This window comes from Rattus norvegicus, chromosome 5, assembly GCF_036323735.1.
Source record: "Rattus norvegicus strain BN/NHsdMcwi chromosome 5, GRCr8, whole genome shotgun sequence".
NCBI classification, from domain to species: Eukaryota; Metazoa; Chordata; class Mammalia; order Rodentia; family Muridae; genus Rattus; species Rattus norvegicus.
The window spans coordinates 51,786,322-51,807,797 of record NC_086023.1 but is presented as its reverse complement, the minus strand read 5'-3'; the positions used below and the strand labels follow the sequence as shown (position 1 = coordinate 51,807,797).

At 43.4% G+C, this 21,476-nt stretch overlaps 1 protein-coding gene and 1 long non-coding RNA gene across 8 annotated transcripts; one reads left to right on the top strand and one right to left on the bottom strand.

The window, feature by feature from the left end:
• Positions 1–1,902: 1,902 nt before the first annotated feature.
• LOC120102851 (uncharacterized) lies at positions 1,903–18,467 on the bottom strand. Of its 6 annotated transcripts, none has more exons than XR_005504693.2 (4): positions 18,326–18,435; positions 16,801–16,949; positions 6,112–6,222; positions 1,903–2,096 (listed from the first exon to the last, which is right to left on the bottom strand). It is a non-coding gene; the product is annotated as an uncharacterized LOC120102851 (long non-coding RNA). The 6 variants fall into 6 exon arrangements; XR_010051777.1 differs by lacking the exon at positions 16,801–16,949 and adding an exon at positions 6,858–6,925 and having other exon boundaries at positions 18,326–18,431; XR_005504695.2 differs by having other exon boundaries at positions 16,801–16,893; positions 18,326–18,425.
• Gja10 (gap junction protein, alpha 10) lies at positions 7,971–20,391 on the top strand. 2 transcript variants are annotated; one of them, NM_001411855.1, is made up of 3 exons: positions 9,885–9,997; positions 14,854–16,309; positions 18,458–20,391. In NM_001411855.1, exons 2-3 carry the CDS (start codon positions 14,870–14,872, stop codon positions 18,494–18,496), a joined length of 1,479 nt encoding a protein of 492 aa, NP_001398784.1. In that variant the 5' UTR covers positions 9,885–9,997; positions 14,854–14,869; the 3' UTR covers positions 18,497–20,391. The 2 variants fall into 2 exon arrangements, with proteins under 2 accessions (XP_008761841.1, NP_001398784.1); XM_008763619.4 differs by lacking the exon at positions 18,458–20,391 and having other exon boundaries at positions 7,971–9,997; positions 14,854–16,396.
• Positions 20,392–21,476: the final 1,085 nt, after the last annotated feature.

Here is a 21,476-nt window from a genome sequence, read left to right as displayed (position 1 = left end):
TTCAACTCTCTATGCTGTCTAGCCTGCCCTCAAATCTACAATCTTTCTGCCACAGCCTCTCACATGCTGGGATTATAGATGTGCATCACTACACCCCAGCTTTTCAATTATTTTGTCTATGTGGAAATGTGACATTATGTGAATATACCATAGTTGCTTAAATTGACCCCTTATTGGTAGGTACATTGGCAAATGCAAACAATGTGATAATAACTCATCTCACAACGTCATTTCTTCTTTTTTAAGACAGATCTGGCTCTAAGTTTAATTGTAAAACAGCATAGGTTACTAGTCATCTGCAAATAGTGTGTAGTTAGGTATGTCACAGCAGCCCATCTGTCTTCATGTTGGCTGATAGAACCCTTTCCTATGGGGCCTTCACAGGGGCCTGGGCACCTTTGGGAGCCTTAGCTGGAGTTCCAGCCTCTGCCTTGGTTTGAACCTTGGGCTCAAACCCAGCTTCAAATCCAGTTTCCAAGCTTGGGGTGAACATAAAAACAAGACAGCTATGGTCGTGGTTAGGGCCCTTTGGAACACTGGGCTTAGCCACCTCAGGCTTCACAAGGCCTTGATGGCCTCTGCCTATGCACTGCATTTGCAGTGTTTGTCTGCATCTTCCTCAGATCTTCCTGCTGTGGTTCTTGGCAAAGGGCATGTTCCTCAGGAACTTGCGGTCAACTCCTTAAGAGATTTGTATCTTTGTAACTGGGTTTCTTTTTTTTTTTTTTTTTTTTTTTTTTTTTTGGAGCAGGGGACTGAACCCAGGACCTTGCGCTTGCTAGGCAAGCACTCTACCACTGAGCTAAATCCCCAACCCCTGTAACTGGGTTTCTTGATGTTATCCTGTGCCATTTGCAGAATTTGTTGTGTGTGTTGTGGTTCTTGGACTTGACTATGTCTGCATGGTAACCTGAGGTTCTCACAGCACTGGGGATCAGAAGAGCCACATCATTTCTTAATTCCAGGCTAATATAGAATAGGAATATTACTAAATTCCAGAGCAAGAGATTACATTACATTAGCAGGTCACATCTTGGGGTGAAGGGAGAAACTGGTCAAAGATGGCCAGAAAGAAGTGCCTTGTTTATGAAACTGTAGCATGCCTTAAATAGGAGATAGTCTTGATTCTATTCCAAGGATGTATAAAATTTGTAAAACTGGCATTTTCTAGAACATTCTTACAGGCAAAAATTAGGCTATAATCTCATGCTTCATAAAACCGCCTTTGATCAACTGCCAGAAGTGAGGTTCTGGTGATAGGATCTAAAGACAGATGTTATTGAATGCTGTAGTGTTCATGCTTTCACATTTTAAAGAGGGGACTTTGTAAAACGAGTGATTGTATCTTCCCAGGAGTGTGGTGATACTAAAGTGAAATGTGTCTTCTTGCCCACTCAAGACAGAAGTATGAAAGGGCTTAATAAACCAATGGTGACATTTGCTCTGTTTATCTCTACACTTTTTTCATGAAACAGATTTTTTTAAAAAAATTTGTTTTCCCAACATGAGTGGCAGTGGTGGTGGTGGTGGTGATGTGTGTGTGTGTGTGTGTGTGTGTGTGTGTGTGTGTGTGCTATGTGCATGCCTCTTGCTATAGAGACCAAAAGAGTACATCAGATTCCTTGGGATGAAGCTACAGGTTGTTGTGAGCTGCAGTGAGGGTGCTAGGAACAATACTCTGTTTCTCTGCAAGAGCAGCCAGTGCCCTTAACAGCTAAGCCCTCCCTAAAGATTTCTTTCTTTCTTTCTCCTCTCTTTCTTTCTTCCTTCCTTTCTTTCTTTCTTTCCTTCTTTCTTTCTTTCTTTCTTTCTTTCTTTCTTTCCTTCTTTCTTTCTTTCTTTCCATTTCTCTTTTGGTTTTCAACACGAAACAAAATTGTTACCTTAGAAAAGAACCAGATATTTATTTATAATTTATTTATTGAACTTCAGTTGTAAGGTACTTTGAATGGTTTCCTAGTGTCCTTGAGCAACGCGCAGTCTTGGAACCGTCTTTTTCTTCCTTCATTAGTAGAATCTAGAATATTCCAAACTCAGTTGAATTCTGGGTTGGAGGAGGTAGAGAAATTCACCAGGTACACTTTGGATTTTCTACTCTGTTGGATACAATCAGAAGGACTTAGTTTAGTTTTCATAAACCTGGGCACTTGTTTTATTATTGGGAGTGACAAGGGCAGGATTATGCACAAACTGTGACCTACAGGGTATGTCTGACTATCTCCTAAAAATGCATTCCTTACCACACTGCTCAGGACTTAAAGCAGGAGTTCAGATAAAGTTTTTACATGGCCAGTCTTGCTACATTGGGGCAGGAGACAAAAGCTAGATTTTAATGTCAAAAGTTTAATCCCACCCCTTCTGGGGAGGAAATACAGTCATCTCAGCCAAGGCTGAGGAAGGGGTTTAGGTCTGTGGAGCTGGCAGGGACATGGGCTCTGGGATCCCCCACTGAAGCAGTAGGCAAGGAAGGGGTTAGGGTGGACATTGTACAGGGGGCTCAGGCTTAGGGTGAAAGACAGGAAGGGACAGGACACACTGGGCTTCAGACATCCAAGACTCAATCCTTATTGGGAAACTAGGCTTAACCCTTCAGGGACCCCATGACCCAGCTACCTGCTGTTGGCTTTGCTTCTATGGGACCTCCTGCTTTCTGCTCAGGTAACCTAGGGGCCTCAGCAGGCCTGCTTGGCTACAGGTTCCCTAACCTTAGCCAGTGTTTCTCACGCTGGATCATCCTCTCCCTGTCCCTGTCTCTGTCCCTGTCCCTGTCCCTGCCCCTCTTCCTCTCCTCTCCCCCTCTCCTTCCCCCACTCCTTTTCTTCCTCCCAATGACTCTGGAGCTTGGAATTCAGCACCCACTGGACTGGTTGCTTCCTCTTGGCAACATCAAACTCCATCCAGGAGGAAGAGTGGCAGGTGCTGCCACTTCATCAGGAGGACATCTGTCAGCTGTGAATCTGGGAACTGTGAATCCAGAAACCATGGATCTGGCAATCCTGAGTGTGGTAGCCATGAATCTAGACCCCATGGGTCTAGAAACCATGAATCATATAGCCATGAATCCTGCATCCCTGAATCTGGCAGCTGTTAATCCAGGAACCCTGAATCCAGTAGCCATCAATCCCACAACCTTGAGTCTCTCAAGACGACTCAAGAATATGAGTCTTCTTTCTGTAACCTCAAGCACTTTGTCATTTGTGGAGCCTGGAGCCTTCGAGTTGCTCTTTGTCCCAAGTCTAGGGTCTCTTCAGCTCCAATTTCTGTCTCCTCTTTCTTTTTCTCTGGATGCTGCTGTTTGATGAGCCCTTGGGGACAACAGAACAGAGAACAGAACAGAACAGAACAGAACAGAACAGAACAGAACAGAACAGAACAGAACAGAACAGAACAGAAGGCTGCACCCGAATGCCCTAGAACCCAGTGGAGGTCTTTCTGCAAGAAGCTGCTTTCTTCCAAATTCAGGACACTTTATCAGGCTGGGAAACACAGGGGTCACAGCATCTTCTTCCTAGACTTCTTCTTAATCAGGGAACACCTGTCACAGTGAAGATGTTGTACCAGGAAGCGTTCGTGAACCCCAAAAGACCACTAAGGAGCTGACTTCAATGCAATCGCATTAGACTCTCTTTATTCAAGCTCCAGCTTGGGCTCCCCACCAACCCTGACACAGCAGGAAGGTGGAGCCCTGAGCCTAGTTTTAGGCAAGCATTTATAGATGCTGATAAGGGAGCCATTATGGCCTTTAACATAATTGGCTGGTCCTGGGAGCCAAACCATAAACTTAACTTCTGCTTTCCTCCTGATTGGTGGTTATTAGGAAGCGAAGTATCAGGGGCAGGCTTGTAACCTGGGGGTGCAGATTTGTTGAGAAATTGGTGCTAGACATAGGTCTTGTCTATGGGGGTGACGTATAAACTGGTGCTGGGTACCAGCCTGTTAGTTAACTTGAGCTTAACCTTAGGTCAGGTTCTCTAAGGTGGAGTCTGAACCCAAAAGATTTGGTCTCTCAAAGATCAAAATAAATGAGTAACAACCAAGGCCCTCAGCATCATGGCACCTTGTGGGAGAATACTCACGGAGTTGTCTAGACTGCAGAACCCTGGTGTGCAGACCAGAGCAGAGGGGACTCCAGGTTGCTAAATTAGAAATGTTTTTGAGGTCCTTATACATGTAATTGCACTGCATGTAATCTGCACAGTGCAGTGCTGTGGAGACCTGAAATGGCTATATAATTCCTGGAAACTGAACTTCAGTACGTTTTTGAGGCACAAGGTGAGTGCTGGAAACCAAACCCAAGTCCTGAGCCGAAACGCAGCCAACTGCTGAGTGCTCCTCACTGCTCAACCACACTTCCAGCCTGAGTTGGAAATCTTAACACACCATTGCTCTGTGTTAGTTAGTTTCCTATTACAGTGGCAAAACCCCATGGCTGGAAGTGAGTTATAGAAGGAAGAGTGTTTTGGACTTATAATTCCAGAGACATAAAAGTCTGTCATGGCTGGGAGGCATGACAGCAGGCAGGCATGGTGGAAAGATCATAAAGCTGAGAGCTCACATCCGAGACACAAAGAGTGATGCACAGTGGGCAAACGGGGAGTGGGGTGGGCATTCAGCAGGGCCACACCTTCCAACCTATCGGAACACCATGATCTTGAAATGCCAGAGACTATGGGAGAAACTTACTTCTCACACCACCATTTCGTAATCAAGATGCTGTTGCAAAAATATTTTGAAAAGCGTTAGTCTTGGTCACCAAGATTTTTTTTCGCAGCTGTGCTTTCCCATTACCGGCGAAGCTACTCTTCAATTTAACAGCGGTTATCTGCTAAACCATGAGAACTTGGTAGTTTATGAAATTTCTTCCGTAACACTTTATTTTCTCACTGTGGGTTCCCCTGAATAATATTGCTTTGGTGAAGACCCAAACACAAGTGAGCTTCTGGAAAACACCTTCCTCTTTCTTCTGTACCCACCCTGCACTACATTAACTTGACTTAGAGATTTATGTGTATCTTCTAATGCCGTCTTCCACCTCCATAAATGTTAAACATGCAGCTGCACAGAGGGCACACATTCCCTTCTGTTCTCAAGGAATTTCTGTCTCAGTTATGGGTGAACTTGGTTCAATTTAATTTTATTTTATTCAATTTTATGTATCTTATTTTATTTTTTATTCTTTTTACCCGGAACCCAGGCCCTCACATGCTAAGCATGCCTTCTACTACTACGTTATAGCCAGACCCAAGTATTGGTGCCATGAATCAGCTTAGAAGCATTCCTTGTCTTTGCATTGTTTAAATTTCTTCTTACTGTGCATGTGCTCTACCACTGTGTGTATGGGTGCGGCACATCTACTCCACAGCGTATGCAGAGGTCAGAGGACAGCAGGAGCTGGTTCTCTCCTTCCACCATGTGTGTTCTCCCCAGAACTCAGTAGGGTCAGGCTTCCTCTCCAAGTGCTTTCACCCACTGACCTGTCTCCCTGGCTCTCTCCATCTTTTGCCCCTTTCCCTCCTCTTTAGATATATGCAGTCTCTAATCTTTCTGCTACCCCCTTTCACTTTCTGGAGCTTGCTTGCCTGAAGCTCTCATAGATTCAGCACCACTCTTGGTGGAAGTGAAGCAGAAAATTCGAAACTCGATGCTCTCCGTGGCGACAGTTCTCACTCACCACTGTTCTACGTCCAGCTGTGTTTCTCCTTCTTGGAGTTGGTGTTTCCTCACCAACTGTCTTGGTTACTGTTCTATTGCTATGATGAGATGCTACAACCAATGCAACTTATAGGAGAAAGAATGTACTTGAGGTTCATAGTTTCGGGCTGTCATGGCAGACAGCATGGCAGCAGGTGGGCAGGCATGGCACTGGAGAAGTTGCTGTGAGTTCACATCTTGAGATAGAACCACAAGGCAGAGTCACTGGGAGTGGCTGTGTTTTTTTCTTTTAAACCTCAAAGCCCACCCCACTGATATATTGCCTCTACCAAGACCATACCTCCTAATCCTTCCCAAACAGTTCCAGTAACTGGGGACCAAGCATTCAAATATCTGAGTTGATGAAGGCCATTCTCATTCAAACCAGCACAGTACCCTTCTCAGGATGTTATTTCTTACTATTGCTGTGAGGTTTTGGAGATGTAGTCTTCTTTCAGTCTTTGTTCTGTCCTCATGGCATTCACCCAGTTGGTAAAAGTCTTCAAGGATGAACTGGTCAGATTGACTTATCTGTGAGGGTCAAAGAAATTTAATGATGCTTTATGATCATAACAAAAGTTTGAATTAAATAAATAGATATATAGTTAATCTTTATTTTGTCTTCTAATTTGAGCATTTATTTTCTTGAGTATATACAAAAGAGATACATTGCACAAGTGCCCTTCCTGCCTCCTTATTCATATGGTAATCTCACCTTGAGACTGTTCACACCAGGAACCTCTTGATCTCTTTTCAGATTAATTTATGCACAAATGAACAATTTTATTTATTTACTTATTTATTACTGAGTTATGGTCTCATCATGTAACTCTAGCAGACCTAAGACTGGCCTGTATCTGCTGCCCTATTGTTGAGTTTAAAGACATGTTCCGTCACAATTTTTATGTTTCAATGCTGAATATATTCATTAAGTGTATGGAGCTCATAATTTTGCTTGTAAATTTTATAATTAAATATCAAAATCTCCATGGACAGTGACCCATTACTACTCAAATAAGTGTACGCATAGATAGCATGTTTTCACTCAGTTCTCCTGACTGTCTGTCTGTTCTTGAGGCGAAGTTTGACTCCTCAAAGCTTCCTCCTCAACAGATGGGAACAAATACAAAGACCTATAAGCAGACACTATGCAAAGAGTGAGAGACCTTGGAGGAACATTCAGTCCTAAATGGGATGTCTCCATCAAATTCTTCCCCTCACAGCTCAGGGAACCCTGAAGAAGAGAAGGCAGAGAGTGTAAGAGGCAGAAGGCACTGACATTACCAAGAAACAAGGCTTTTAAAATACAACAGTGTGGATGCACATAGGAGCTCAGAGACTGAGGCAGCATGCAGAGGTCTTCACAGATCATAATAAGATAGTGAGTCTCTGAATCTAAATCTGCTTCTTGTGCCTTTTCCTGGGCTGTCTTTTTTCTGTTCGTTGGTTTTGTCTTATTCTGATGTTTGTCTTACCATATTATAATATTATTATTATTCCTCAGAAGCCCATTTTTTTTTCTACTGAGACACAGAAAGGTAGTGGATCTAGACTGGAGGGAAATAGGGAAAATTGGAAAGAATAGAGGAAGGGGAAAACACAATCAGGATACATTGTGTGAAAAACTATTTTCAATAAAGAAGAAAACAATGTGACTCCTTAGCAATTTATCTTTCATTGTCATCTTTTATGTAAACAAAGCAAAACAAAATAGGATAGGCAAGTAGTACTTAAGGAATATCAGTGATTTTACATTTAGTTCAACATTTTATCTGGAAAAGTCCATGCTTAGGAATGTATCTCAGAGCTATGGTATAGAACCATTGTGGGTTCTAGTGTTTGAATGAAAATGAGAAAATGAGTTCTTAGGTATGGTTTAGGAGAAGATTTTTGTTGTAGATATGAGGGAGAGCACAGCCAGAGACATCTGGAAGAGTCCAGACTGAGCATGGCCAGCAGAATAAACCAGGCCATGAGAGGGGAGAAGAGAGAGGGAAGAGGAGAGAAGGCAAATGGATGAAGAGAGGAGCCAAGAAAAGGCTAAAAAAAAAAGAATGCAGCCAAAATGTCTGGGTTTTATATGAAAAAAGAAACTGGTGTGTGTGTGTGTGTGTGTGTGTGTGTGTGTGTGTGTGTGTGTGTGTGTGTGATGGCTAGTCTTGGTTGTCAACTTGACTATATCTGGAATGAACTTCAATTCACAAATGGAGGGCACACATGTGAGAGGTTTTTCTGCTTGGTTTGAAGTAGGAGAATCCACTTCTAGACTGAACCTTTGATCTGGATCTTGAGGCAGGAAGAACTGGACCACACCTTCTGCTAGAATCCTCTATAAGGACATAAAAGAAGGAAGCTGTTGCAAGCGCACCCATTCCTTTCTTGGCATTGGAGCCTTCTTCTTTCAGATACCAGTGCATACTGATGACAATCCAAGATATCCAGCCTTTGGACTGAGCCATTACTGAATTTTTGGACTTTCTGTTCACAGTCAGCAATTGTTGGATTAGCTGGACTGCAGCCTTCAGACCGTAGTCTCTCTCTCTCTCTCTCTCTCTCTCTCTCTCTCTCTCTCTCTCCCCCTCTTCCTCTCTCTCTCAACATTTATATAAATATAATCCATATACAGATTATATATCTAAAGATAGGTACATAGATAAAGATACATATAGATGAATATAGATACATACATATAGATATATAGACATAGAGATATAAGCGAATATATATAGAGATAGATACAGATATATAAATGAATAGGTAGGTAGGCAGATGGATGATAGATTCATTCTATAAAATTTGCTACCCTAGAGAGCCCCAATTAAAATGGGGTGGAAGCCAAGGTCAAGAGCTGGAGAGGGTTAGGTTGGAGTTTGTCTTTGTTAGGGTTTTACTGCTGTGAACAGACACCATGACCAAGGCAACTCTTGTAAAGGACAACATTTAATTGAGGCTGGCTTACAGGTTCAGAGGTTCAGTCCATTATCATCAAGGCAGAAGCATGGCAACACCCAGGCAGGCATGGCACAAGAGGAGCCGAGAGGTCAACATCTTGTTCCAATGTCAAACAGATGACTGATTTCCAGGAAGTTAGGAAGAGGGTATTAAAGCCCACACCCACAATGGCACACTTATTCTAACAAGGCCATACCTACTCCAACAAGGCCACACCTTCAAGTAGTGTCACTCCCTGGGCCAAGCATATTCAACTGACCCCAGGGATAGAGGAGAGAGGTGCTGAAGAGCCAGGACTGTGCTATAGGTACTCACTGAGAGCCTGGTTGCCAGCATCTGCTTTGATATGTTACATAGGCTCCTCAGTTAGCCTTTTGTCTCAGGTTTCTTTGAGACCTAACAGTACTGTCAGTCCATTCAATGTTACAGTAAGATGATATACTCTTACAATATGACTATTAAAGATGCTGTGAATTACGAATTAGAGAAACTAGTTCCTGATTTTCTGCAAGTTATTTGAACTTTCTGGAATTCTAGTTCTCTTCTAAAATCGGATGTGGGCTCTGAGGATACTCTTAGTTTTCCCGTAATCTCTATATAGAGAAAAGTATTGGGGCTGGGGATTTAGCTCAGCGGTAGAGCGCTTACCTAGGAAGCGCAAGGCCCTGGGTTCGGTCCCCAGCTCCGAAAAAAAAGAACCAAAAAAAAAAAAAAAAAAAGAAAAGAAAAGTATTTCCCGAGCCATGTATCATAGTCTAATGGACTCTCACTAGAATGCACTGTACACAGGCTCAACTCCCCTCTGATGTATAAGTGTTGATCCTGCCTTGCAGATGCTTCGCATTTTAGCACGGCATAGCTTTAGGTCTGATTGTCACTCCACTCATTTTTGCTCACATTTGATGAGGCCAGATTCACCCCAGGCAGCTATGAAACTGGACACGGCTTATTGATCTGCGAGTGTTGATTTCCAGAGCAATCAATGAACTACAGAAATATACTCAACTCAAATCAAATTCACAAACAAAAAGTGACGACTATTATCTGTTTTACTCTTTGTTTCCGAATGAGGTCTACCAGAAGGTGTCCTAACATGGTATCAACTAAACAAATGCTACAAGAAAGTCGCAGATTAGCAAAGGACAGTTTTAGTTGGAGGATGGGAGTGGCAACTAGGTCAGACTACATTGATGGAAACTGCCGTGTTCATTTTGAATTAGAGCCCCACAGCCACCTGACCGGAGCCTTTGTACCAGCAGGCAGCAGCAGAAGCAGCTGTTCTGTTAAACAGCCACACATGGTGCAACTTGAAGGTCCTGCAAACTCCAGTGGAATTTTCTGGTCTGACTTTAAGGTAAGTGATAAATGGGCAGGCTGGGCTGATTATGAGAAATGTATAAGAGATCCCTTGTGGGATAGAAAGAAACAATCTAAAATCTCTGGGCAGCAAGGACGGTTAGCTTATCAAACAGGAGATGCTAAATTGGCATTTGTTAGTCAACAAGCCAGAATGATTTAAGGGTCTGTAGTCAGTTCACTGTAGTTGGTAGGAAGTTCTTTTTAGGGAACTTAGAACAACTTTTGCACACGACCTTGTTATTTCACACTGGTGTCAGTTTACTGTGATTTCTTGAGAACCTCAGAAAAAAATTTCTTTTCTATTTAAAAAACAATTTTCACATTTAAAATAGTGACAAAATTAAGCATATATATTTTAGGATGTCAAAATACAGACTAAAAATGAAACCGAATATTTTATACATTTTTAGAAGACTAATTACACAAAACACCTTAACTTAGATAGGATCAAGCTTAAGAAATTATTACTTAAACATATGAGATATATAAATATAATTTAACTTATATTTAAATTAATATAAATTAAATTTAAAAATCTCTACAATCTTATTTAACATTTTGAATATCTCGCAAATATATAGAATGAACTATTAAAATGTTCTAATTTTTTCCAAATTTTGTGAGGTAGACAGTGCTATGGTTCATGCTTGAAAGTCTAACACTTGGGAAGTTAAGGCAGGAGAATTTCTTTTTTTTTCTTTTTCTTTTCTTTTCTTTCTTTCTTTCTCTCTCTCTTTCTCTCTCTCTTCTTTCTTTCTCTCTCTTCTTTCTTTCTTTCTCTCTTTCTTTCTCTCTTTCTTTCTTTCTTTCTTTCTTTCTTTCTTTCTTTCTTTCTCTTTTCCTTTCTTTCTTTCTTTCTTTCGCCAGTCTGAGCGGTATAGTAAGACTTATGCCTCAAAACAAAACTCATCAAATTATAAGAAGCATTTACTTTCTTAGTTCTTGAACTGGATAGTTTTATGTCAACTTGATCCAAGCTGGGGTCATCTGAGAGGAGGGAACCTCAATTGGGAAAATCTCTCCAGAAGAGATGAGGTTGTAGCAGGCCTATAAGGCATTTTCTTAATTAGTGATTGGTTGGGGGCTATCCCTGGACTGATGGTCTTGGGTTGTGTAAGAAAGCAGACTGCGCAAGGCATGGAGAGAGAGCCACTAAGCAGCACCTCTCTGTGGCCTCTACGCAAGCTCCTGCCTCCAGGTTCCTACCTTGTTTGAGTTCTGACTTCCTGTGATGATGGTCAGTGATAATGGAAGTGTAAGGCACATCGTCCCCTTTTCCCTCAACTTGCACTTTGGTCATGGTGGTTTACTGCAGCAATAGAAATCCTAACTGAGACAATCCTATTTAAAATTTCCTTCATAGGTATGTATGAGAACAGGAGAAGTTTACGTGAATGTTTAACTAAATAAAATCGTATCTTCCTTTATAAAAAGGGTGTATTTTATGTGTTTTGCTTGGATGTATGTCTGTGTAGCTCTTCCATGGTTGGTACATGAAGCCGTCAGAAGAGAGAGTTGCATCTCCTGAAACTGGAGTTATGAATGGTTGTAATCTACCGTGTGGGTGCTCGGAAGCATAACCATTCCAGTCGTAACCAAAGCCAAAGCCGTCCTTCCAGCCCCAGTCATATTTTCTTAGAAATCTGTCATCCCTTTTCTTACTTTTTTACCTATTTTCTGCCTCTTTTCCCTCCCTTCTAATTCTTCCTGTATCTATACTCCTGGACTTCCTTCCCATGCTCCTACACATACATACATACATACATACATATACATACATACATACATACATACATACATACATGCATACATACATACACACACATATATACACACACATATACTCATATATATGCTCATACAATCACATAGCTCTTACATCCACATGCACATATGTGTACATTTATGGCATTTTATTTTATTCAGTGATTGGAAGTCTTACAATGACTTATGGATTAATTTATGTGAGGAATGATAGTGACTTTCCAATTCCTGTTGGTTTTTCAGGTGAAATCCCAATGTGTGTGTTCCACACCTCAGATACACCACGACTGTGGTTGAGTTTGTGGCTTCTGAGATAATGCCTAGGTAGAGGTAGCACTTCAGGAAATATTAGAGAGATGGATTCAAACATTAAAAATCGTGCCATTGTTGTTGGTTTCGGGGTGGAAGCAGAGAACACTCACTTCAGAGACAGACGGAAGCTTTGTTTTCTGGGTGCTCAGGGAGGTGGCCAGTTCAAGATCTGAACTGCTTCCCAGAAGGGAGAGTGCACATTTTTAAAGGCTGGGAACACAGGGCAAGGGGGGCTGTGTGTTATCCAGGTGTATTTTGACATTACAGGTTAAGCTGGGTTAGGCAAGGAAGTACCTGTTAGGGACCGGGCTGTACCCAGGGCACCTGGCTTCAAGGCCTTTAATTCAGCTTTTGCAGCAAGGTCCCCTCCTAGACTCTAGGCTGGAATTTTAGAATGACAAGGGGACAAAGGACTGGGCAAGCAGCACACAGTCAATTATGGTATAACAGGCAATTGGTTATATATTTTTATAATTTATGTGCCTCAGGTTAGATAACAGCAATTTCTATATTCTTTATTGTTTAAGAAAACACTGGACAGGGGCTGTGGATTTAGCTCAGTGGTAGAGCGCTTACCTAGGAAGCGCAAGGCCCTGGGTTCGGTCCCCAGCTCCGAAAAAAAGAACCAAAAAAAAAAAAAAAAAAAAAAGAAAACACTGGACAGGTGGGATAGGGGTTCGATTCTAGGCCTAGGAACATGAACTTGCTGGAACTCTCCAGCAAGATGGAGAAGTGAAACTCAGACATCTGTCTCCTTATAAGATGTTCCTGAGATGTCTGGACTCAGACAACTGTTTGTATCAGAAGCTGTTCAGCTTTTGGGAAGTCTCAAGCTCCCCTAGAGCTTGACGCCTTGAATTTAGCTTCTCCTTATGATTAAATGGAATCTGAAAGCAAAATGGTAGTACTTAAAATACGTTTCTTTTGTTTGCTCCTTACAATTGTCTACTTCAACTTAATTATATTTTCCTCTCTGATTTTCATATCTGGAAGTCTTCCCCATATTAGAAATCTTTAGCTTACTGTGCTGGCAAGTCTTGTGCTAACTTGACACACAAACTAGGGCTGTCTGAGGGGAGGGAAACTTGGTTGAGAAAAAAATGCCTCCATAAGATTTGGCTGTAAGGCATTATCTTAGTGATTGATCAGGGGAGGGCCAAGTGCATTGTGGATGGTGCCATTCCAGGGCTGATGGTCCTCAGTTCAATCAGAAAGCAGGCTGAGCAAGCCATGAAAGGCAGGTCAGTAAGCAGCACCCCTCCATTGCTTCTTTATCAGCTCCTGCTTCCAGGTTCCAGCCCTGCTTGAGTTCCTGTCCTGACTTTTTCCAATCATGGGCTACAATCTGGAAATATAAGCTGAATAAACAAACCCTTTCCTTCCAAGTTGCTTTTTGGTCATGGCATTTTTATAGCAGACACGGAAACCCTAAGACAGTGTTTTGACTTATTGAACCTTGAAAAGCATAATTTTTCCAGGATAAACAAAGTAACTGTGTATGACACTTATGCCTTGACTCTTTTCTAGACTCCAAGCCTTCTAGAGAAACAGTTTATATTAACTTCTCCAAGTTTGCAAGAATTCCATAAAGACACAAGACATGGTGACACAACCCTTTAATTTTAGCACTTGGGAGGCAGGCAAATCTCTGTGAGTTCAAGACCAATCTGCTATACAAAGTGAATTCTAGGACAGCTGTGGCTGTTATGCAGAGGAAAGGTCCTGAAAAACCAAGAAAGACATGGCTTTCCAAATGTGTCTTAGTGGCTGCCTCAACATTATCACTGCCTTGATCTGAAACACTTTCCAAGGATTTACTTGCTCTCTCTCTCTCTCTCTCTCTCTCTCTCTCTCTCTCTCTCTCTCTCCCTCTCCCTCTCTCCCTCTCCCTCTCCCTCTCCCTCTCCCTCTCCCGCTCCCTCCTTCCCTGAAGATTTATTTATTTCACGTATATGAGTACACTGTTGCTGTCTTCAGACACACCAGAAGAGGTCATCAGATCCCATTACAGATAGTTGTGAGCCACCACATGGTTGCTGGGAATTGAACTCAGGACCTCTGGAAGAGCAGTCAGTGCTCTTAACCACTGAGCTATCTCTGCAGCACAGCTGGTTTCTCTTAATGTGTCCTTTATCTTACAATGATAGCCATGTGTGATATATGAGAAGATCCTACTTTGCTTTCACTGTTGATAGTTAATTCAGTGGAAGACTCAAGGGGACATATTTATACCTTTTGTATAGAGAGACCCAGATACCATGGAGAGACTTTACTTGCAGGGGGTTCATCTTTTCAGGAAGTGAGACAGAAAATGCAAACCTCACAAAATTCTTCTAGGCTAAATGCCAGAAGTGTGATTGCGGAAGCTTAGGAATGGGAAGAGTAAGTGGAGGTTGGCCTGCTTAGAGAAAGTTTCTAGAGTATTTGAGTCTTAAGACCGTGCTAGAAGTGAGATAAATAGGCCTCTCGAATGAGTAGAAAAGTAAGCAAGACTGTGGAATACATTGTACAAAGATGGAAACTAATGGGTATCCTGGAATGAAAGGGAGCTGCTTGTGGCCGAGAAAAGGATAGGAAGGAAATTGGGTTAGATTATAGGGTTAGTGTTTTGTTCAGAAACTGATACTCCTCGGAATATTCCAGTTTCTTCAACTATGAAGTCAGTATCCAGAGTTGTGTTGACTGAAGCAAAGACTCTGTGCTGCTCACGATCATGTGCCTTTATAAGTGACATCCCCCGGTTTTATCAACCTTCTTGCCCTCTGTATATTGCAGATGTGAAATCCTCGCCATGGGAGATTGGAATTTACTGGGTGGCATCCTAGAGGAAGTCCACTCCCACTCCACTATAGTGGGGAAAATCTGGCTGACTATCCTCTTCATCTTCCGAATGCTGGTACTTGGTGTTGCTGCTGAGGATGTCTGGGATGACGAGCAGTCCTCCTTTGCCTGCAACACCCAGCAGCCTGGTTGCAGCAATATCTGTTATGATGATGCTTTCCCTATCTCTCTGATCAGATTCTGGGTTTTGCAGATCATCTTTGTGTCTTCCCCTTCTTTGGTGTATATGGGCCATGCACTCTATAGACTCAGGGACTTTGAGAAACAAAGGCAGAAGAAGAAGTTATACCTCAAAGCCCAGATGGAGAACCCAGATCTTGACTTGGAGGAGCAACAAAGGGTTGAGAGGGAGCTGAGGAGACTCGAGGAGCAGAAGAGGATTCAAAAAGTCCCTCTGAAAGGGTGTCTCCTGCGCACCTACGTCTTACACATCTTGACCAGATCTGTGCTAGAGGTAGGGTTCATGATAGGCCAATATATTCTCTATGGGTTCCAAATGCACCCTATTTACAAGTGCACACAAGCCCCTTGCCCCAACGCAGTGGACTGCTTTGTATCCAGGCCCACAGAGAAGACCATTTTCATGCTCTTTATGCACAGCATTGCAGCCATCTCCTTGTTACTCAATATTCTGGAGATATTTCATCTCGGCATCAGGAAGATCATGAGGGCACTCGATGGCAAATCCAGCAGTGGGAACACTGAGAATGAAACAGGCCCTCCGTTCCATTCAACCAACTACTCAGGGGCCCAGCAGTGTATGGTTTGTTCTTCTTTACCTGAAAGAGTCTCACTACTTCAAGCCAACAATAAACAGCAAGTCATCCGTGTCAACATACCAAGGTCTAAAAGCGTGTGGCAAATTCCACATCCCAGGCAACTTGAGGTAGATGTTTCCTGTGGCAAAAGAGGCTGGGCTGAGAGAGTTGAGAACAGTGAACAGCTCCATGTCCATAGTCCATGTCCACATGAGCGCAGCGCCAGAATTCAGCACCCGGGACAGCAACCATGCCATTCCATCGTTTGCCCCAAGAATGTAATGTCTCAGTCCTGGTTAGGTACAATGACAGCTTCTCAACACCGTCCATCATCTGCGTTAGAAACCTGGGAGCGATCCCAGGGCCCAGAAGTTTCAGGGAAACCTCTCACAGATCGCCAGAGTCACTTCCAAGGCAGCGATGGCAGTGCAAGAGAGAGTGGGGTATGGACAGACAGATTAGGCCCAGGTAGTCGCAAGGCCAGCTTTCTATCGAGGCTGATATCAGAAAAGGGACAACAGCATAGTGACTCAGGAAGCTCGAGGTCTCTGAATAGCTCCTGCTTGGATTTTCCACATGGGGAAAACAGCCCATCACCTCTGCCATCAGCCACTGGGCACAGAGCATCGATGGTAAGTAAAAGCAGCCATGTTGATTCACCCTCTGTCTCTTCTCCTTTTATCATATGTGGGACATATGTATATGTGTATTAAAAGAGAGGTGGTTTGAGAGAGAAAATAATTTTTGAAAAATTCAAATCATCCATTTATTACATTCAGTTAAACCCATTTAATTAATAATTGAGTAATAAATAATTGAAGTGAATAATAATAATATGTAATAATCATTTGTTAATAAAATAAATTTATAGAAACATTAACTATGGGGCTGGAGAGATGTCTTACTAAGTAAAGAGAACTGAATGCTCTTCCAGAGGACCTGGGTTCAGATCCTAGAATCCATATGGCAGCTCACAACTGTCTGTAACTCTAAGATCTGACACCCTTACACACACACACACACACACACACACACACACACACACACACACACACACGCAGGCAAAACACCAATGCACATAAAATGAAAATAAATAGATTTTTAAAAGAAAAATGATACTAACCGTGATTATACGTGATGTATGGTATGGTTAAAATACGATTTCTTCTGCTGAAAGTCTCAAAGTGTAGTTGTGGAGATGAGACCGGTGAAAGTTCTGTCTCAGTGAGAAGGGTAATGTCAAGGGGTCTGCTTGTCTCAGTGTCACGGGGTCTGTGGAAGGAGCAGATGCTTCTACAACTGTGGGCTGGGGACACTTATAGGTGAAGTCATTGTGAACTGAATCTTGAAAAAATTTTCTTCAGAGCTGAGAGGACTGGAAGAAGTCTGTACTGTTAAAAACGCAGGGCATGCAAACCCTAACAGCCAGGCTCTCTAGAGGAGCAGCTGTGAGTGTCCAGGGCACAGAGGAGGATGAGAGATGTAGAGACAGGGATGGCCAGAGAGATGGGCATGAAGGCCTTGTGATGAGGGACTGAAGAACCAACAAAGGACCAGAAGCAGAGCTGAAGAGATAGCCTACTTGGTAAAAACATACATTATGGTAGCCCCCGTTAGACAGGATGGCAAGTATTACTTAAGAGATGGCTCTAAGAGCACTAAAACCCACAGTATTAATACTGCTTTCATTAAAGACAAGTTTCGCTGGGGAACTGGATGCATACCAATCAATGTTCTCCTGATTACCGATGTGTTCATAACATGTAGTGGTTACCAGGAGCTGCAGCCAGCCACCATATCAGACTTGTGTTTTACCAGCTAATGCCTTTTCTTACCACTGGATAGGTTCTGTAAAACAGAACAGCTAATTAAGCAATTGCAACATGAAAAATATGTGTTTGTGCACATGCACATGATGGCAGAGTGCTGGGAAGATGGGTCAGTTGGTAAAATGCAGAGTTCTGATCCAATACACATATAAAAGCTGTAATGGCAAATCGCATGTGCAATCCCAGCTTTGGTGAGGTGTAGATATGAGGGATGGTAGAGCCAGATGCATCTAGAACAGTTCAGGGCATAGAGAGGGAAGTATGAGGAACATGGCCCACAGACTTGACTGGGCCTTGAGAGGAGAGAGACAGGAAGAGTGAGAGAAGACGACAAAGAGAACGCAGGCAAAGGAGACCATGAGACAGGAACAAGAAGAGGAGGCCAAAAGGGGAAGATAGAAGAGAGATGGGTCAAGAGAGAACGTAGCTGGCATGACAGGGTTCCAAGGGAATGAGAAGATGAGGGAGGGAAAGAAAGCCATGAGCTGATGTTTAGGGTACAGATGGGGTGAGAAGAGCTGAAAAGAGCAACCTGTATTTGGTATTGGTGATACCTAGAAGGCCTGGAAGCCACCATGTGCTTTGGTATGCTAATAGGCATCACAGCCATTGGTCCTGAGTTCCTTTTGGACCTGACACATTCCCCTGTGAAGATCTGGGTCATTGAACAGTTGTAATGGGGTTTAAGAACAGGCTGACATTTGTTTTAGGCCGAATTTGGACAAACAACCATGGTAAAGAACGGGACAGTTGCAGGTAGGATTCAAGGTGTTCCTACTAAGGTTAGCAGACGGAATCATCTCCATGACTCACACTCACCTCAGGAACTGCACAGAGCTACTCTGTGGAGCAGGCTTTGGATCCCTGCTGTTTGTAACACAGAACTCCAAGTGAACAGGCAGAGTTGATTACACAAGTCCTTTTGAGTCTATTTTTTGAAATCTCTTTCAGAATATGCTTCTAGAACTTTCATCCATTATGAAAAAATAATGCACCAAGAGCAGTTGCCAATCTACAAGATGAAAGCTATGCCTGTGTCATCTCAAACTGGAAGAACTCTACATGGTCTGCCAGGGTGTGTGCTTGGATCTGGAGTGCCCTCAAAGGTCCAGGTTAAAGGTCCCAGAGTTGTCCCTTGGAGATTGTAAAACTTTAAGAGGTCCTAGTGAGAACTCTTAGGTTATTGGAGATGTGCTCTTGAAGGAAATGTGGAATCGCTCCCCCTTTCTCCTTCCTTTTTCCTTTTTTGTTGAGGTGGGGGGCAGAGTCTCTATTTAGTCATGGTTGTCTTGGAACTCTCTATGTAGAGGAGTCTGCCCTCAAGCTCACACAGATCCACCTGCCTTGGCTTCTCCAGTGCTGAGACTAAATGCACAGCCACCAAGCCTAGCTCCCCTCCCTTTTCTTTTGCATACTGGCTACGAGGTAAGTCTTTTCATGGAAGGAGGTGTGGCCTTGTTGGAGGAAGTGTGTTGATGTGGGGTTGGGCTTTGAGGTCTCCTATGCTCAAGCTCTGCCCAGTTGTGGAACCTAGTCCCCTTCTGCTGTCTGTGGATCAAGATGTAGAACTCTCAGCTCCTTCTCCATCACCATATCTGCCTGGATGCTTCCCTGTTTCCCATCATGGTGATAATGGACTGAACCTCTGAACCTGTAAGCCAGCCTCAATCAAATGTTGTCCTTTATAAGAGTTGCCTTGGTCATGGTGTCTCCTCACAGCAATGGAAATCCCAATGAAGACAACTCTCAAAGGGAGCACCAGATCTGCAGCTCTGCAGCCTTGGTCCCTCTCACAGATTCAGAGCAGGCTGGAGGCTCCAAACTCAACCTGGGCTTGAGCGTACTTCCTGTTCGTAAGGGAGAGGCTGATAAGACACTTCTCATGTGATTTCTCACATCAGTTCGTTTTGTGAGCGTGAAGAAAATGAAATTTTAATTTATAAATGTTTCAGAAATCGAGCAATGATTTAAACAAGGGCAAATATGTCCATGGTCTGCTTATATCCTGGTCAGCACATTCACTGTTAGTGATAATAAATGCTGACTGTGGGGTTGGGGATTTAGCTCAGTGGTAGAGCGCTTGCCTAGCAAGCGCAAGGCCCTGGGTTCGGTCCCCAGCTCTGAAAAAAAAAAATGCTGACTGTGGCCCAAAACTTGTTTCCAGGGATTACCAAGAGGCCTTATCTTGTCTTGACCCTCCCTGTGGTCAGGACCCACCCCGAGAGGCGCTTCAAAGGACACTTGAGCCCCACAGTGCAGAGAGGCTTGCGGGGTTGTAGGAGGAGTTATATTTAGCTCTTTCTCCCCCCCCCCCCCGGAGCTGGGGACCGAACCCAGGGCCTTGCGCATGCTAGGCAAGTGCTCTACCGCTGAGCTAAATCCCCAACCCCAATTTAGCTCTTTCATTCTGTATCACATGACCAGATTGCCATGAAACACTGGCTACATACTCTGTAACAAAGACTTCAAAGCCTAAGAAGTGTCAATTTAGTTCGTCATGAAGCTCTGTATCATTTATGTCCTGTGTGCTGGATAGTTTTATGTTAATTTGATACAAGCTAAAGTCATAGGGAACCTCAATTAAGAAAATGCCTCCATAATATCAGGTTGAAGACAATCCTGTAAGTCTTTTTCCTAATTAGTGATTGATGTGGGAGGGCCCAGCCCATTGTGGGTAGTACCATCCTGAGCTGGTGGTCCTGGGTTCTATAAGAAAGCAGGCTGAGCAAGCCACAAGGAGCAAGCCAGTACGTTGCACTCCTCCATGGCTCTGCATCAGGTCCTGTCTCCAGAACCCTGTTCTGCTTGAGTTCCTGTCTTGAATACCTTCATGATGAATCGTGATATGGAAGTGTAAGCCAAATAAACCCTTTCTCTTCAAGCTGCCTGCCGGTCACGGTGTTTTATTGCAACAATGGAAACTGTAACTAAGACATCCTGTGAGATAGATACTCACAACATGCTAATGTGGTACATGGTTCACAAAACGTTCCACTAACCCTGTCTGCCTTGCAAGTGCCTGGTCTCTCCTCTCCTCTCCTCTCCTCTCCTCTCCTCTCCTCTCCTCTCCTCTCCTCTCCTCTCCCCTCCCTCCCTCCCTCCCTCCCTCCCTTCCTCTCCTCTCCTCTCTTTTCCCCTCCCCTCCCCTGTCCTCTCTTCTCCTCCCCTGTCCTCTCCTCTCCCCTCCCCTCCTCTGTCCTCTTCTCTCCTCCTGTCCCTTCCAGTCTCCCTTTCTCCCCTCACCCCATCTTTAATATCTCACTATACAGTGTTTTCCCTTCCCTTTCTCCTTCCCTTTCTTCATTCTATGCTTGTTAGTTTTGTTCATTTATAACTTATTTTTATTTTATGTGCATTGGTATTTTGCCTGCATGTATGTCTGTGTGGAGGTATGAGTTACAGACAGCTTTGAGCTGCCATATGTGTAACTTTAAGTTTTTTCAAATCCTATTTTTAATGATAGTTCTTAAATGCTTTAACATTCCTTGTAACCCATCATCCACCAGAGGTGTGGAAAAGAAGAGATATGGGGTTGGAGGTGGGTGGGGTGGCAGAAGTGCATCTGTTTAGAAAGGTTCTTTTGAGCAACTCCCGTTTGAGTTGTCTGGAAACCAGCCCTTCAATTCACAGGTTAGCAGCAGCAGCTCGATCCACTCCCGAACACTGCACGGATACACCACAGTCCATTTTGGTAGAGTCAGTTTTGCGACATCGGTGACATGACCTAGCAGAGACAGCCGGGCCTCAGCCTTGGCTCCGGTCAGCAGGATGGATCAACAGGAACACCAGGAGTGCCTCTCAGGGAAGCAAAGATCAGTGAAGGTGAGAAACACACACCTGTTGCACAGCTAGCTGTACCAGCAAGCCAAGCTCTGTCTCTGTCACTCTGTGGAATCCTATTTATCCCCTCCAAACATCATGTGTCTTCCACGGGCCTTGCCTCAGCACGTGCATCCAATCAGTCCAAGTC